Source organism: Acartia tonsa, chromosome 6 (genome assembly GCF_053477335.1).
Source record: "Acartia tonsa isolate MP-2025a chromosome 6, ASM5347733v1, whole genome shotgun sequence".
In the NCBI taxonomy this organism is placed as follows: Eukaryota; Metazoa; Arthropoda; class Copepoda; order Calanoida; family Acartiidae; genus Acartia; species Acartia tonsa.
Window position 1 is genome coordinate 5,956,193 of NC_137265.1, and position 15,985 is coordinate 5,972,177.

Consider the following 15,985-nt stretch of genomic DNA (forward strand, 5'->3'; position numbering starts at 1 on the left):
ACTACGAGATAAATAACTATAAAGTAATGATTATTCTAGATTATTTGAAGGCCTTCTTTTGTCGATTAAAGTTTTGTGCGAGCATAATATATATGTTCCACCTTTTGGCTGTTAGCAGCCTTTAAAATTCATTGATTAATAGAGATAATCGTTACCAGGAATATTTACCGTGAACTGCACTTGATCCGGATTATTTAGATCTAGGACAACTTACTCTTCAATGATAAGGAAAATTATTTAGAGAATCGGTATTTCCCGCATCGTATTATAAACGGCTTTCCGCGGATGTAGAATGTACAATTATGAGATTAAAACTAGTTTTTTTTAGCCCCGAGGTGCCGAAGGCACCGGCTAAAAAAACTGGTTTTAATCTTATGATTGTACATTTTTATATTCGTAGAAAACTGGATATAATACGATGGAAGACATAGTTTTTCGTATGGATGAGAACCGGTTCTAATCCACCGGTTTCGAATGAATACGAGAAAAAAATTAACTATTCTGTGTTCATATTACTTTGAAACTGGGATAGAATGTGGAAGATGAATTTGAGGTCAAGAAAATAGCCTAAAACCATACAAAGACAATTGTAAAGCTTAAAAGTACAACCAATTATGATTTGCACTTTTCGAGATCTTCAGTTTCAGACAAAATGAACTTACTTTTTTTGTAGGATATGTTGGGACAACTACCAAAAGCAAAAAACTAATTTTGTTTTTTTTCTCAAAAATTTTTAAGTGTATTTTTCGACACTTTTAGTTGACTTATGTCAGAATTCATGTTACTGTTCGTATAACTTTCTTGTAAAAAAGCTTTGTAAGGGGAAAAGGCATAAGTAGTATCTTTGTGAGATATGTTTTGTAGGCCTTTAAACTTGTTGTAACCTGACAATTAATCAATCAATAGATATTAAATCCTTGCCCTTTCCCTTCTTAAACCCATATTATTAAAAATAATACCAAATGATTCATAAGTTTATTTGCTTTTTTTGTCTTAAACTTTAACCAAGGGTGTAGCTTTATTTAGGAAGGTAAAATGAGTGGGTTTTGAGGTGGGTAGTTTTTCAAAGTTTAAGAGTGTAAGCACCCCATCAACCCCTTCCCCCACCCTTGGACGTGTTTTTGACTAAAGCTTAGTTTTTAGTAAAAAAGATATAAGTTAATTCTCGAATCGTATTATATACAGCTTTCGTGGATATAAAAAAGAAAAATTAAAAAGATTAAAACAGGAATAAATTTTATGATTTTTATTTTACTATACGTAGAAAATTGTCTCTAATACAATGATATACATGATTTCTCAGTATGGCTAAGAACTAATAACGTATATTAATCGGTTTCGAAGCCATACTGGAAATATTTTTCTCAATTTATTTTTCTCTATTTCCCTGTATACTGGTATAGCTCATAAAATCGTATTGCTTTGCTTAATGCCCCCATTTGAATAGAGAATTAATACCCCTATTTGAATAGGAAATAATGTTTTATTTGACCAAAATTACGGGAATATTGTGGGATTTACAACCCCTGGAGGTCTTGCAGGACCAATGGTAAACATTAATAAAATGTACAATTAACGGTTACGCCCATTGAGGCCTCCATTGACACTCGAGATTTTTTTTAGGGTGGTCATCTTATTCTAGGGGCGATTTATCCTAAGAGGGTGGTGGTATCCTTCTACAAAATAGTTATAAACTTTTTCAGGATCTATAAGCTAAATTTTAAAGGAGAACCATATCTGTTCAGCGGATAGCGAGATTTGTTGATACAGACAGACAGACTCATATACATCCTGACACTTTATATGATTTAAAAATGTAACACAATATATTGCTACTAGCGGCTACGCCCCTAGAGGCCTCTAGTGGCACTTTAAATGTTTTTGTTTGTTAAAGTTAATTTTTTATGTACGATATCACCTTATTTGACGTTGAAGTCTCCCAGATTTTGAGAAAATTTTCAATTTTTTTGTCATTTCTTTTGGGAGGGTGGTAGTACCCTCCCCCAAAATAGTTAAAAACCTTCCCAGGACATATGAGAATCTACCCTGTTAAGGAGAACCCGATCGGTTCAGCGGTTAGCGAGATCCTTCGGTACACACAGACAGACAGACACACAGACAGACAGACAAACATCCTGTTACTTTAGTATAAGGATATCACTAAAGTATGGTACTATATCAATCTTAGATTAGGTCAATAGTGATGTCATTATTAGAATATTGTCTATTGTGGATTTAGCTTTTAAAATGTTTGATCTAATGTTTAAATTACCTTTTATAATGATTATGCCGGTTATTATTTAAATAATGGCCACTTCTTTAGTTTTTATGTCTGATTTTGCTTTGTTAATGGTCTGCACTTGTTTAGCAAAAGTAAATTATATAATAAATGTACATTTGATTAGAGCTAACTATGGTTCTTCTAAGGTCTAGACATTTTTAGGATTGAGACATACACTGTTAAAAAATACACAATTATTTATTTCTTTTTGCCATTTTTACAGTAAAGGCTGTTTGTTAAAATAGTCCCTAAAGTTTTTTAATAACATTATCTTGTTCGTTGGCTCAACAACTTTGGGGAGTTTTATTGAATTTTTACTTGTTGGTTCAACCACTAGTTGTTATCTACACAGGGTAATTTTGTGTATCATTATTCGGGATGTACATCAATTTATCGATCATTGTCTTATCCCTTAGATCCCTGCCTTTTTAGCACAAACGTAAATACAATATAATCTTGTATGATTGTACGTCCGACATTCCAAATTTCAGTTGAAATTATTAGTAAAAATTAAAAATAATTTTCTTGTTTTACACAATCTCTGTAATATATGATCTATTATTTGATGATTTTATGTGATTTATTAACAATTACTGCCACAAAAAAAAGAAGTAAATCTCTATTTACTGTTAACTATTTTTTTCATCTGAAATAATGATTGCTAAAATATTTTGGGGAAAGTCAAATAACTTTTTAGAGTGTGAAAATACTTGGTTAATAAATATTCACACGACAAAAAAGGGAATTTTTTATTACTATATAAAAAAAGTATTTGAATATAAACATGAGTAAAAAAGGTACAGCTTTAAAAGGACAGTAGGGCTCGACAATAAAGCAAAACTATTTTTTGCCTACAAGTAAATTTTAAGAATTTATCAACGCAGCCGTATCAAACTCGAAAATTTGCAGTTACGCCGTTATACATTTGAACAACTTTGGTGTCTGAAGCCAATTTCTAGATTTGCAATTCGAAGCAACAAAAATATTTTTCAACATATTATAAGAAAAAAGTTTGCCACAAAAACGGCTAAACAAAGGTTCTTCAATCAAAAAGAAATATTTGATTTTCATGCTGTTTCAGGATGACTTGGACATGTCTAGAAGTAAGGAAGTGAAGCTAAGATCTCGGAACGGGCAACAAGGTACAAAATTAATTTCTAAAGCCGGTCGGTTGTAAGAACATATAGAGAAGTAGCGACGATTCTAACAATTTTTTATATATGTATAGGAATTTTCGTGGAATTCTTTTTGTAAGCAAACATGTGTGTAATATTTTTTTCATTATGGCTTCCAAACCGAGGAATATCCTCTGAATTTAAACCGGTTCTGAGCCATACTGAAAAATCATGTATCTCATTTCCACCAATTATTAAATAAAAATCATAATAATAATACCCGTAGGCAAACAAAACTACAAATAATTTTTCATTTTTCTATCCGCGGAAAGCTGTCTATAATACGATATGCTAAATAACTATTAAATAATTTTTTTTGTGTACGTTAACAGATATTTATTTCAATTTATTTTGCATTGTTTAGGTCAGCTAGACTCCAGCGGGGCTGTCAAGGTCAATGGGAGGCCACCTCTACCTAAAAAGTAAGTATTTTTTCATGTATGGCTTCGATTTATATCCGCTAGATTAGAACCGGTTCTCAGCATTACTGAAAAATCATGTATAGAATCGCATCACAGATAATTTTCCACGAATATTAAAATAACAATCATAAAATCAATACCAGTTTTGTTAGCTGTTGCCTTCGGCTTTTCATTGCTAACAAAACATGTTTCATTTTAATATCCGCGGAGAGCTGTCTATAATACAATGCATTGAATATGTTTTATATAATGCTTCACATTATACAAATATTAAAGCAGGAATAAGATAAATAAAGTGGAGGAATAAATGTAGAATATACGTGGATATAATGACAGGGATAATTGTCGTCAATTTAGAATGTTATTTCCCCTGTCATGGTCGGGCCGTTCATCTAGTAGGAGGGTATGGGCTGGGGAGATCGTTATTTTAGCCCGCTACAAAGATCACTTTATTAGAGAACATGAAACTCTGGTGTAAGATCCAAGTTATATTAAATTCATTAGTGGGGATAATGGCATTGATAAAGAACAGGCAGATATCTAACTTAACAATTAGCAGCAGACTTACAATGTTGACTTAATAAGTTTCTTTGCTGTTAAAAATTATTATATTAGTTTTAAATCCCAAGAAACAAATAAAATACAATAATCTTAATCTTAAAATGGAAACATTTTTTGCCAAAAATTTTGAATTTAAAACAGTCCCCCCACCAAAAAAAAAAAAAAATAATAATACCTTTCAAGTATCAAATCATGCAAAACCACACTTTACCTAACCTATCCTAACAAGAATAATATTTGTTTTTCTTCCTTAATGAATTTAAGGGGTGAGGATCAGGGTCCAGTGGTGATGAAAGGAAACTGGCCCATTTTATGATATTTTGGCCTGAAATGCTTTGATGTAGACATAAACATAAAATTATATGTCTTTCTATAGTGGGACACACAAGTAGAAGGAAAGTAGATAAGAAAAATTTGTAAATTTTCTTTTTCTTATTTTCTATAACACTTTTTATCTCTATAAACTAAAAAATCAGAACAGATATTATCATTTTTGAAACAAGACTAATTTATTGTCAGGATCTATGGATTCTTCTTAAATAATTGGTATGATATGATATGATAGGTTGACTTTATATGGCGTTTAATGAATTCTATTTCTGTATGTAAATTCTAAGGTACTTGAGGGAAAAAAGTAGGAATATTACACGACCAGTTTTAATTTTTAAAAAAAATTGGGGGGAGGGGGTTATTTTTACCAGGGTAGATTTCTCTTTGAAGGGTGAAGGTACCCTCCCCCAACATGGTTATATACTTTCCCTGTACCTATAATATGCTTCATTGTAAAGGAGAACCATATCGGCCCAGTTGTTAGCTAGATCTTCAGACAGATAGACAAACAGACAAAAATCTTGTTACTTTTATATAAAAACAATATTTTTTTTTAGGCCGAAGCCTGTTGTTCCTGACCGAAGCTCATCTCTTGAAAGTAAGAAAATTATTTACATGGTTTTATTTATGTAAAGTTAGGAAATTATTTTCTTGGCCAGAAAAAAAAACACTTTGTTCAGACAAATTTGCATTTTTCCTAGTGTATAATGATAAATAGTAGTTATTAGAAAAAGGAATATTGTGTTACTTACAAGTCCTGATCCTGAAATGCAGGGCTTTTAGAATCTTATATACCTAACCTTAGACGTTCAAGGGTTGAGGGTAATGGGGTTTTACTCCCCTCAAACTTTGAAACCCCTAATTTTTATAGGTTTATCTTAAAATTATAGGATAAGGATTAAAATTTTCAGAACATGTAAGTTTGATAGTTGTAGAGGTTGTAGCTAGGGATTCAAAGGGATAAGGCAATGGTCGATAAATTGATTTACATCACCAATTTTGATACACAAAGTTACTTCTTCTATAGATTACAATTAGTGGTTGAAACGCTCGGAAAATCGACTTAATAAATCAACCAATCAAATATAATAAAAGTCCCCAAGGTTGTTAAGCGAACAAATAAGAAATCGTTATCATAAAACTTTGGGGACTAGTGTAATAAACAGTTCAATGTCCCCTCCCTCCCTGAGAGATTGTAGTGGAGGTTGCTCAGCTTGCCAAATTGTGTCACTTGTATTCAAGGATACCCATTCTAATATATTTTACAAAATCTATTTCCCCTTTTTCCTACTTTTATTGTTAAGTCATTTGCAAAATTTAAGAGATTTTAAGACTTAAGTAATGCAGTCATAACAAGATACTGCAATTCATAATACACAACAATGCAATAAAACAATATTTTTTCTCGTATTCAATATTCATTCGAATCCGGTGGATAGGAACCGATTCTCATCCATACGAAAAAACTATGTCTAGCATCGTATTATAAACGGCTTTCTACGAATATAAAAATGTACAATCATAAGATTAAAACCAGTTTTTTAGGCCGTGCCTTCGGCACCTCGGGGCTAAAAAACTGGTTTTAATCTTATAATTTTACATTCTATATCCGCGGATAGCCGTTTATAATACGATGAAAGAAATAACTATTCCAGTATGGTCTCGAACACGATTAATATCCTCTGGATTAGGACTTGTTCTTAGCTATACGGAAAAATCATGTAAAGCATCGTATTGCAGACTATTTTCTAGAATAATATAGTTTTGTTATCACGTCTGTAATACGATGCGATAATGATTATTCTATTTTACAAGACATGTAACGATTTTTTTATGATATAGTGCCACCATAAATAAAACACAATTTTTACCCAGGGATCTAAAAGGACAATAAATTGATGTACATCCCCAATGATGATACTCAAAATTACCTCTTCTGTAGATTATATTAAGAGGTTTTAACGTTTAGACACTCAACTTAATGAACAAACCAATCAATAATTTAATTGAAGTTTCAAAAGTTGTTATTCCTTCCTTCTAAGTGCAATTTATTGAGTATCTCCGCTATCAAACATAAAATAGACAAATAGTGTTATTTTTTCACGTTTTCTAGCACTAAAAAAGTTGTATATTGAGCAAAAAGATTGTCTTATTATAGGTTAAAAATAGTTTTAATACCCAGCTAACTAATGAAAAACTTGGGTAATTGTTTTCGGAGATAGAGGGATAGGACAAGGGAAGAAAATTATTTTCTCGTATTCATTCGAATCCGGTGGATATGAACCGGTTCTCATCCATACGAAAAAACTATGTCTAGCATCGTATTATATCCAGCTTTCTACGAATATAAAAATGTACAATTATAAGATTAAAACCAGTTTTTTTTAGCCGGTGCCTTCGGCACCTCGGGACTAAAAAAACTAGTTTTAATCTTATAATTGTACATTCTATATCTGCGGAAAGCCGTTTATAGTACGATGCGACAAATAACTAATCTTCCTTCCATGATTTTGTAAATAGTGTGAATAGTTATTTCTTTCATCGTATTATAAACCGCTTTCCGCGGATATAGAATGTACAATTATAAGATTAAAACCAGCTTTTTTAGCCCCGAGGTGCTAAAGGCACGGGCTAAAAGACTGGTTTTAATCTTATGATTGTACATTTTTATATTCGTAGAAAGCTGGATATAATACTGGATATAATGCTAGGCATAGTTTTTTTCGTATGGATGAGAACCGGTTCCTATCCACCGGATTCGAATGAATACGATTTTCCTTAAACACTTTTAATAATAGGAGGGGGAGGGGGAGATGGGTATAGATTTTTTTAATCTTCATTGTTCTCTCCCTACCTGAATTTTTATGCGGGTATCTAAAGGGATAAGACAATGGCCGATAAACTGATGTACATCTCCAACCCCTTCTGTAGATTACAATTAGTGGTTGAAAAGTTTGGACACTCAATTTAATGAACCAACCAATCACAATACAATTAAAGTCCCCAAATAAGAAAACGTTATTATAAAACTTTGGGGACTAGTGCATGTAATAAATAACCCAATGTCCTCTCGCTACCTAAATTGTTCTGGCTGACTGTACATAAAAAAAGATTATTTGTCTTATATAAGGAAATTAATGATTAGAGAAGACTTCCACTAAATCTCCAATTTTTATAGTGGATCACTCAATACCCTCCTAATTTTTTTTTGTTTGTTTTTTGGCTAGTTATTAGGTTAAATAAATGATGGCAAATGAGCACAATCAAACTTAAATTTTAATTGTTTAGGCCACCTTCATGATATTTAATAAAAATAACTATAGCTGACATATTGTTAAACTGTTGTTTAGAAGCTGTATTGACGTATTGACTGTATTTCCATCGACATTATGAACAATCTAATGTTATATCTATAACAACAAGTATCTACTCCCATCCAAAATTATTACAAACCTTCACTGTGAAGGAGAACCATATCGATTCAGCGGTTAGAGAGACCCTAAACAAAACACATATAGACATCCTATCACTTTTAAATAAGGTTATAATCTTTTATTAATAATAATAACAATGAGAACAGTCTTAGCAGAATTAATTAGGTCTTTGAAAGAAAAATTATATATGTACAAAAGTGAAAATATTGGATTGATGGGTGGGATATGTTTGGTAAGAGATATAAGTTTTCCGGAATTTTAATGTAGGGAGTAGATTTGAAATCTGCATCAAATTTTAAGGATTTTTTATAAAATTCGTTTTTTGTAAAATTCTTTATCTAAAAGCGAAAATACATTTTAAGTTAATTAATTTTGACCAATAGGATAGGTGGATTTTAAACTACCTGCGCTCTAATTGGTTGAATGATGTACGACATCCAATCAATCCGCAGATTTTTTAAATCCACCAATCACAGATGCCAAAATTAATTAACTTAATTTGTATTTCCGCTTTTAGATAAAGAATTATACAAAAAACGAATTTTATAAAAAATCCTTAAAATTTGATGCAGATTTCAAATCTACTCCCTACATTACAATTCCGGAAAACTTATATCTCTTAATGTTTGGTCCACTTGTTGATACAGATGATGCTACTGAGACTTGCTTTACCTATATTGAAGTTGAGCAGATGAAAAAATATTTGTTCTCCTACACACAAAGAAAAATTCAATATGATTCTGCTTAAATGTAAAAATTCAAACAAAATTTCAAGATACATAAAATGATTGACTTGGATTTTTTGATATAAATAGAGATAGATAGATAGATAGATAGATAGATAGATAGATAGATAGATAGATAGATAGATAGATAGATAGATAGATAGATAGATAGATAGATAGATAGATAGATAGATAGATAGATAGATAGATAGATAGATAGATAGATAGATAGATAGATAGATAGATAGATAGATAGATAGATAGATAGATAGATAGATAGATAGATAGATAGATAGATAGATAGATAGATAGATAGATAGATAGATAGATAGATAGATAGATAGATAGATAGATAGATAGATAGATAGATAGATAGATAGATAGATAGATAGATAGATAGAGAAAGAAACATAGGAAACAAAGTGACTAAAAAGAATCATATAAAGAAAGAGAGAGCCAGTAAAAAAGTGTTCAGAAGTAAAAGGAAAGATGTATGAAAAGCGGTTTCTTTAGTCCTTCTGCAATATTAACATACCATTAGAATATGAGAAAAAAATCTTTTAAAATCTATTGTGATAAATCTCCGAAAAAAAGAAAGATCTAGCTGGCTTGTTCTGACTCTAACAGATAGAATCAATCTACAACTTTTTACTAACTATCTTAGAATAAATAGTAATAGAATTAAAATGAGTTGTTCTTTATTATAATTGTTACCTGATTCTGATTTAAATTAAAATCTAAAAACCTATAATAATTTATGTTCTACTAGCGGCTTCGCCCCTAGCCTCTAGGGGCTATGCCCCAAGAGGTGTTAAAAAATTTTTTTTGGCGAAATACGTAAAAGGACCAAGGAAATCTTCTACAAAAAAAAAGGGGGGGGGGTTGTGTCGGTATGTATTTCTTGTATTCCCCGGCAAGTTCGAACCCATTAATCCCTTTTTCCTTACACCAGAATTCCCCAGAGAATGAGTGTGTTACGCGGCATTCCTAACTATCTCCGCGCGTGGCTTGTAAACAAACAAAAGAGACGCGCACTTTTCCTTTGATGATTCCCATGTGAGGAGCTACGTGAATGAAAATAATGTATTGCTTGAATATACATGCGCTCTGATATGTGGAAGATCTCAAATAAGCCTTCCTGCTTAGTTTGACATCATATGTGGTAAGAATTTATCTTTTAATTCTTGAAAATAAGCGTAGAATGGTACAAATTTATGAAGAAATTTAAATCATTAATTTTTCAGCAAATAGACCATTTAACTGCTAAGTTTTGATATACGAATATTTACCTTTATATTATTGATTATTTTATTCTAAAATTATCAATTTCTGATGCGATTTAATATGATTCGTGCCAATTTTAAGTTTTTTAGAAAATTCATATTTTTTATTAAATTAAAATCACGCAACCTCGATGCTAAAAAATAATAACAATTAATTTTATGTAATTAATTCTTATATTTTTGTTTTAGACTTACTGTTTTCATGGTAATAAATACACATTCGTAAACTTCACTATGTTGGTCATTCGGGAGGCTTCGAGATAAGATTTCGAGAACGGCTAGGCATTGCGTTCCGAAACAGGGGTATTTTTTGTTTTTTGGGGGGTTGGGGGTGTCCCACCCCCCAAGAAAATAGCCTAAAACCACCACAGGACCAGTAGGTATATTCCCTGAAGAGTAGAATCCGATCGGTTCAGTGGTTACCGAGATCTTAAGGGACGGACAGACAGACAGACGGACAGACAGACAGACAGACAGACAGACAGACAGACATCGTTCTACTTTGTATTATAGATATTGTTTTATGTAGGTAGTTGTTTATATTTTTAGAAAACTAAAAAGGGAACCAGACAAAAATTTCTAATAATGCTTCTATGCATTTTTTACCCCCTACCACTTGCCAATTATATTCTATCATAATATTCAAAGATAGAATTGTGAAATTTTTCAGAAAATACTTCGTCATGTTTAAAGTAAATTAAGTATTATATCCTCTAATTATATATAATTTATGTCCGAAGCATAAGATCTCAATAACTACTGAACTGATTGGGTTTCCTAATTTAGATAAACTTTACATATGCCCCGGGATTTTTCAGGCTATTTAATTTTCATATTTAAGTCTTAGGATGATTTTAACTTTTTTTCGGCCCGTTTGAATACAGAGCACCAAGATGCTAGGGGTGCAGAATCCTAAAAATTCATTGATATTCTATTCCTATTATTCTGAGTTGTAAATGTGTTTCTTTGTCCGGGAAATTACTTTGTCATCAGGAGCATCACACCAAATTGGACAGATATAGAGAGAGGGCACAATTGGCTGTTTATTACACTAGTCCCCAAAGTTTTAAATAACGTATTCTAATTTGTTAACTTAAAAACTTTGGGGACTTTAGTGAGTTTTGATTATTTGCTTCATACGTTGAGTGTACGAATGTTTCAACCAATAGTTTTTATCTACAGAAGGGGTAATTTTCATCATTGGGGATGTACATCAATTTATCTGCCATTGTCTTATCCCTTTAGATTCCCTGAGAATTACAGCAAATTGAACAGAGTCGCATTTCTTACAATATATTTGTTATGGATGTATAAAATACATGGATGTTATGCAAGGATCTAAAGAGATAAGACAATGGCTGATAAATTGAGGCACATCCCCAATGATTATACACTAAATGACCAATTCTGTAGATTACAATTTGTGGTTGAAAGGTATGAACAAAATTTTGATCAAAATTCACTCAAGTCCCCAAAGTTGTTAGACCAACGAATACGTTTTTAAGACACAATATATTTGTATTGGATATGTAGAATACTTGTGGATATTATGACAGGGGAAAAAATGTCGTAAATTTAGATTGCTATTTTCCCTCACATTCATTGTTCAGTTCGTTTATCCAGTAGGAGGGGTGGGGGTTAAGGGGAAGGGATGGGGGGATCGCCGTTGTAGCCCGCTATAAAGTTAGCGATCCAAGATCCAAGTATTAATAAATCCATTATATTTGTACATTTATATCTATCTCATCGTTTATAGACAGCTTTCCGTGGATAGTAAAATGAAAAATATACTAGATTTTTTGGTCCGAGCCTTATCATATTATTATTTCATTATTCTTTAAAAATTGTCTGTACTATGATAAAACACAGAATTTTGATATTTGCTGGTTCTAGTCCCGTAGAAATAATTCGGTATCGAAGCCGTACTGGAATACTTTTTTGTCGCATCGTATTATAGACAGTTCTGCGGGTATTAAAATGAAAAAATATAAGATTTGAACTATTTTTTGTTTTAAATTTTAAACTTTCTTCATCCTATATAATTCTCTTTCCTTCAATGGTTCAGTGGTTACCGAGATCTTAAGCTTCATACTGACGGACAGACATCTTTCTTCTTTGTATTATAGATGTGTGCTAGTGTGGTATCCGCCGAGGATAAATGGCAGACACCGGAGTTCAATTAGATTACGGCAGTGTGACAGACGTGGACACCTTACTATAGAGAAGCTACGCTTCTCTAGCTTTCACTAGATAATGATCAACATCTAATTTCAGTTGTCACTTTATTGAAGGTTTAAAAGATACTGAAGCTATATACAACAAACAATAATAACATGGATAGGAATAAATAATCATAACATAAAAGCATAAATAATACATATACAATGGTCAGTTTGGGCAATAATGATCCCCCATCCCTGAAAAGGGTGGGGGAGAATTAAGAATACAGTTAACCATAATAAACATGACAGATTCAATCATTAATTCTAAGCGTAGGGAGGGGGTCACTAGACCCCTTCCCCAGGACTCGGGGGAGGGCCGTTAACCCTCCACCGAACCCCAGATCAGGGGTGCCATAGGTATGGCTCACGGTTGCCGAATACCACAACTCTCCCCTCGGAAGGCTGGGAGGGGGTTTCCCTACCAGACTTCCGACAGTGGTTGAGGCCTTCGGCCCGCTCCTTAGGGCTAAAATATATACAAACGATAATGATTCAATGGAATCCTAGTGGTGAGTATCTTCTTAGGGTTGATGGGCTCCCAATGTGGGATAGAAGGCAGAGGCTGGCTTGGGTTGGACACGTTGGTCAGCGCCGGCAGGTATCAGGTTTGCTGGTGGCACAGTTGTTGCTGGAACAGTCAGCAGTGGGGCCTGCTGGTTGTTGTTGGCAGCGGCTGGGGCACTGGCTGTCAGGTTGACCGTTTGAGCAGCGGCCTGTCCTCCTGAGGGGCCGCGGGGTCTGCCAGAGGGCGGTCCTGGCCTACCTGGGCGGTCATACCCGCTGTCAGTGGATTTCATAGACACCATTTCCTCTGCTGCTTCCCTGCCGATGGGAATGGCATCCCAGTCCACTGAAAAGTCCCGGGACTTGGCATGGTTGAGCCTGGCTCTAGCCAGCGCTTTCCTATACAAAGCTGGATGGTACAGGAACACTTGTGATATCGCATTCAGGGCTGCTCGGACTCCTCCTTGTGCTGCTGCCAGGGAAATGATGGTTAGATCCCCCAGCAGTTTGAGGATCAACAACAGCAAACACAGTATGGCTGCGCCATCTCCCCACTCGTGGATGGCTTGTCTAAATCCAGCCCAGACATCCAGGGCTGCCTCTCCTTCCTCCGCCAGTCGGTCAATGTTGTAGGACACTATCCCATGGTCTCCTGTGGCCGAACAGCTGACTTGCTGAACGCAGGAGCCATAGGATAGGCCGGTCAGCATGGCACTCTTGTATGCTGGGAACGCCAGCAGTTGTTGCCAGTCGTTCAACTCAGCCTGCGAATACAAGCCACCTGAACTGAAGTCATCTAAGGGTTCTGTCAACAACTGCTTAGGCGTATCCAGCGGGGGTGGCCTCTTCTTGGGAGCAGGGGTTAACTCTATCCAGCCTTCCTCCGCGTGCACAGTCAGGGGGTAGGTGGAGGAGCAAGGAATCTTGGTGGCGTGTTCACTGTATACCCGTGTCACAGCGTCTACAAAACCTGTGGGCTCTACTGGCACTTTGTCCCAACACTCCTTGTGTTCGCGGACAACGTACTTGTGACGTTGGCAGGTCAGCTGCAGCAGGATGTCTCCCCTCAGTACCGAGAACGTGCTCCCCTGGACACGCACCGGGTGGGCCGGGTCTAGTTGCTGGAGCTTCCAGCAGTTGGCCGCTACTTCTTCTGCTGCGGTGCTTTTCATGCGCGTTTCCAGGGTAAACCCAATATAACCTGCATGGATCTGTGCTTGAAGGGGAACGTCAACATCCCTGGCCGACACTCTGGGCAGCGCAGCCGCGGCTGGGTCAGCTGCCACGAACAGCGCTGGATGGTTTGTGGCATGGGCCTCGAAGTCGCAGTTCACAATCGAGGTGGGGTTGGTCATGTTGATGAAAAACTGGGCCTGATGGTCAACCAGATATGCATCCATCACCAGGCTGGGCTGGAGGCTGCGGATCAGCCTCAAGGGGCAATCTCTTCCCAGGTGGTCCCACACGTAGGTTGCTTCCCCAGTGATGCAGGACAGCTCAGAATGGGGACACTCTAGGGTCAGGTGGTCAGACTGGGACTCCACCCGTCCATCCTCCACCACATAGGTCTCCTCCTTGACCAGCAGCCGCCGCTCCTGGAGCACTAATTCGTTGCGGTATAGCTGGCCCTCAAAGTGGACGTCCTCCCCCTCGCAACCCACCCCCTCGGGGCTGTTGACGAGGGCGCCCACCATGTCGATGGTGAAGAACAGGGGGTGGTTCAGCTGGAACGTCAGTGGCTGGGTCTTGCCTGGCAACGTGTAGACTCGGTTCCTGGCCAGGTCTCGGCACGCTTCTGGGTCTATCTTGGTTGGCCTCATGAGGGTGGGGACCGAGGTCACCTTGAGGTGACCCCATACCCCACACCTGAATGTCCACTGGGACACGGTGAGCTGACAGCTGTACCCAGTGGTTTCCCTCACCTTGACTTGCTGCAGGACGTGCACTTCATGGCCCAGGGGCACCTCCTGGTGTAGAGGCTCCGTGTTACACATCTTTTCTTTATTGTAAGACGTGACATGGGTGGGGTTGGCACAGTCCCACCCCACCAGGACGTAGCTGGTTGTAGGCCACACGGCTGCCAGCAGGAGGCCCCACAGGACCATCCACCAATGGGAGAGGCTTCCAGGTAACCATCTTCCTCGTACACGCGGCTGGGGATCTTCAGCTCTGGTCACGGCTGCTTCTTGGGACTGGACACGGCTGGGCTGCTCCTGGCTAGATACAAGTTTCCATTGAGCGTTATCTGTATGCGGCCGAGGCACCCCGATACCCTCCCCAATGACAGACTGGCAAGCGACTGGCACTTGCCTGGGTGTCGGCTCCCCTAGCCCTAAGTGCTCCCTTCCCTTGTCCAAAGCATGCCCAGTGGCATGGGGCTGAAGTGCATGTGGCACAGGCTCGCCCTTACTCACTGCCCTCCCCTGCCCTAGGAACTCAGGTGCATGTGGCACAGGCAAGTCCTTATTTTCCCAAATTTCAATCTCCCCAGCCTCAGGTGCAGGGGGCACAGGCAAGGCTGGGTGTTTACAATATTTTGGATACAACACATTTAACAAATTCAACTTATCCTGATGTTGAGCAGCTGGGTTCCCTTGGCTGGCAGGGGGCTCTGGATGGCATGTAGCTGGACTCTCCCTGCAGGCTGGTGGCGCTGGCTGGCATGTAGCTGGGCTCTCCCTGCAGGCTGGTGGCGCTGGCTGACTGGGGGTGACGGGTGTCACCCCTTCCTCTGGGACCGCTGGCTCGTTCCAGGACTCAGGTCTCTCGGTGGCGGCGACGGTTGTCGCCCCAGACATCAGGTTGGAGGCTGGCTCGTTCCAGGATCCAGGTATCTCGGTGGCGGCGACGGTTGTCGCCCCAGGCACCAGGTGGGAGGCGCTGGATAGCACCCCCCCATCATCCCAGGTGGCGACGCCGGGTGGCGTCCCATACATCGATGCAGAGGTGCTGGCTAGCACCTCCTGCCTCTCTCGTTCAGCGGCTGCCAGGGCCTCCCCATACACCGTCTCAGGGACGCTGGGCAGCGCCCCTCCACTCTTGCTGGGT

At 37.4% G+C, this 15,985-nt stretch overlaps 1 protein-coding gene across 1 annotated transcript in view; it reads left to right on the plus strand.

The window, feature by feature from the left end:
- LOC145321664 (uncharacterized) overlaps positions 1-15,985 on the plus strand; it is a 129,519-nt gene that overhangs the window by 83,384 nt on the left and 30,150 nt on the right. Inside the window, exons 16-18 of the mRNA XM_080163160.1 lie at positions 3,363-3,423; positions 3,821-3,878; positions 5,327-5,367. Of these exons, the coding sequence (XP_080019286.1) occupies positions 3,363-3,423; positions 3,821-3,878; positions 5,327-5,367 (160 nt within the window). The remainder of the gene's footprint in view (positions 1-3,362; positions 3,424-3,820; positions 3,879-5,326; positions 5,368-15,985) is intronic.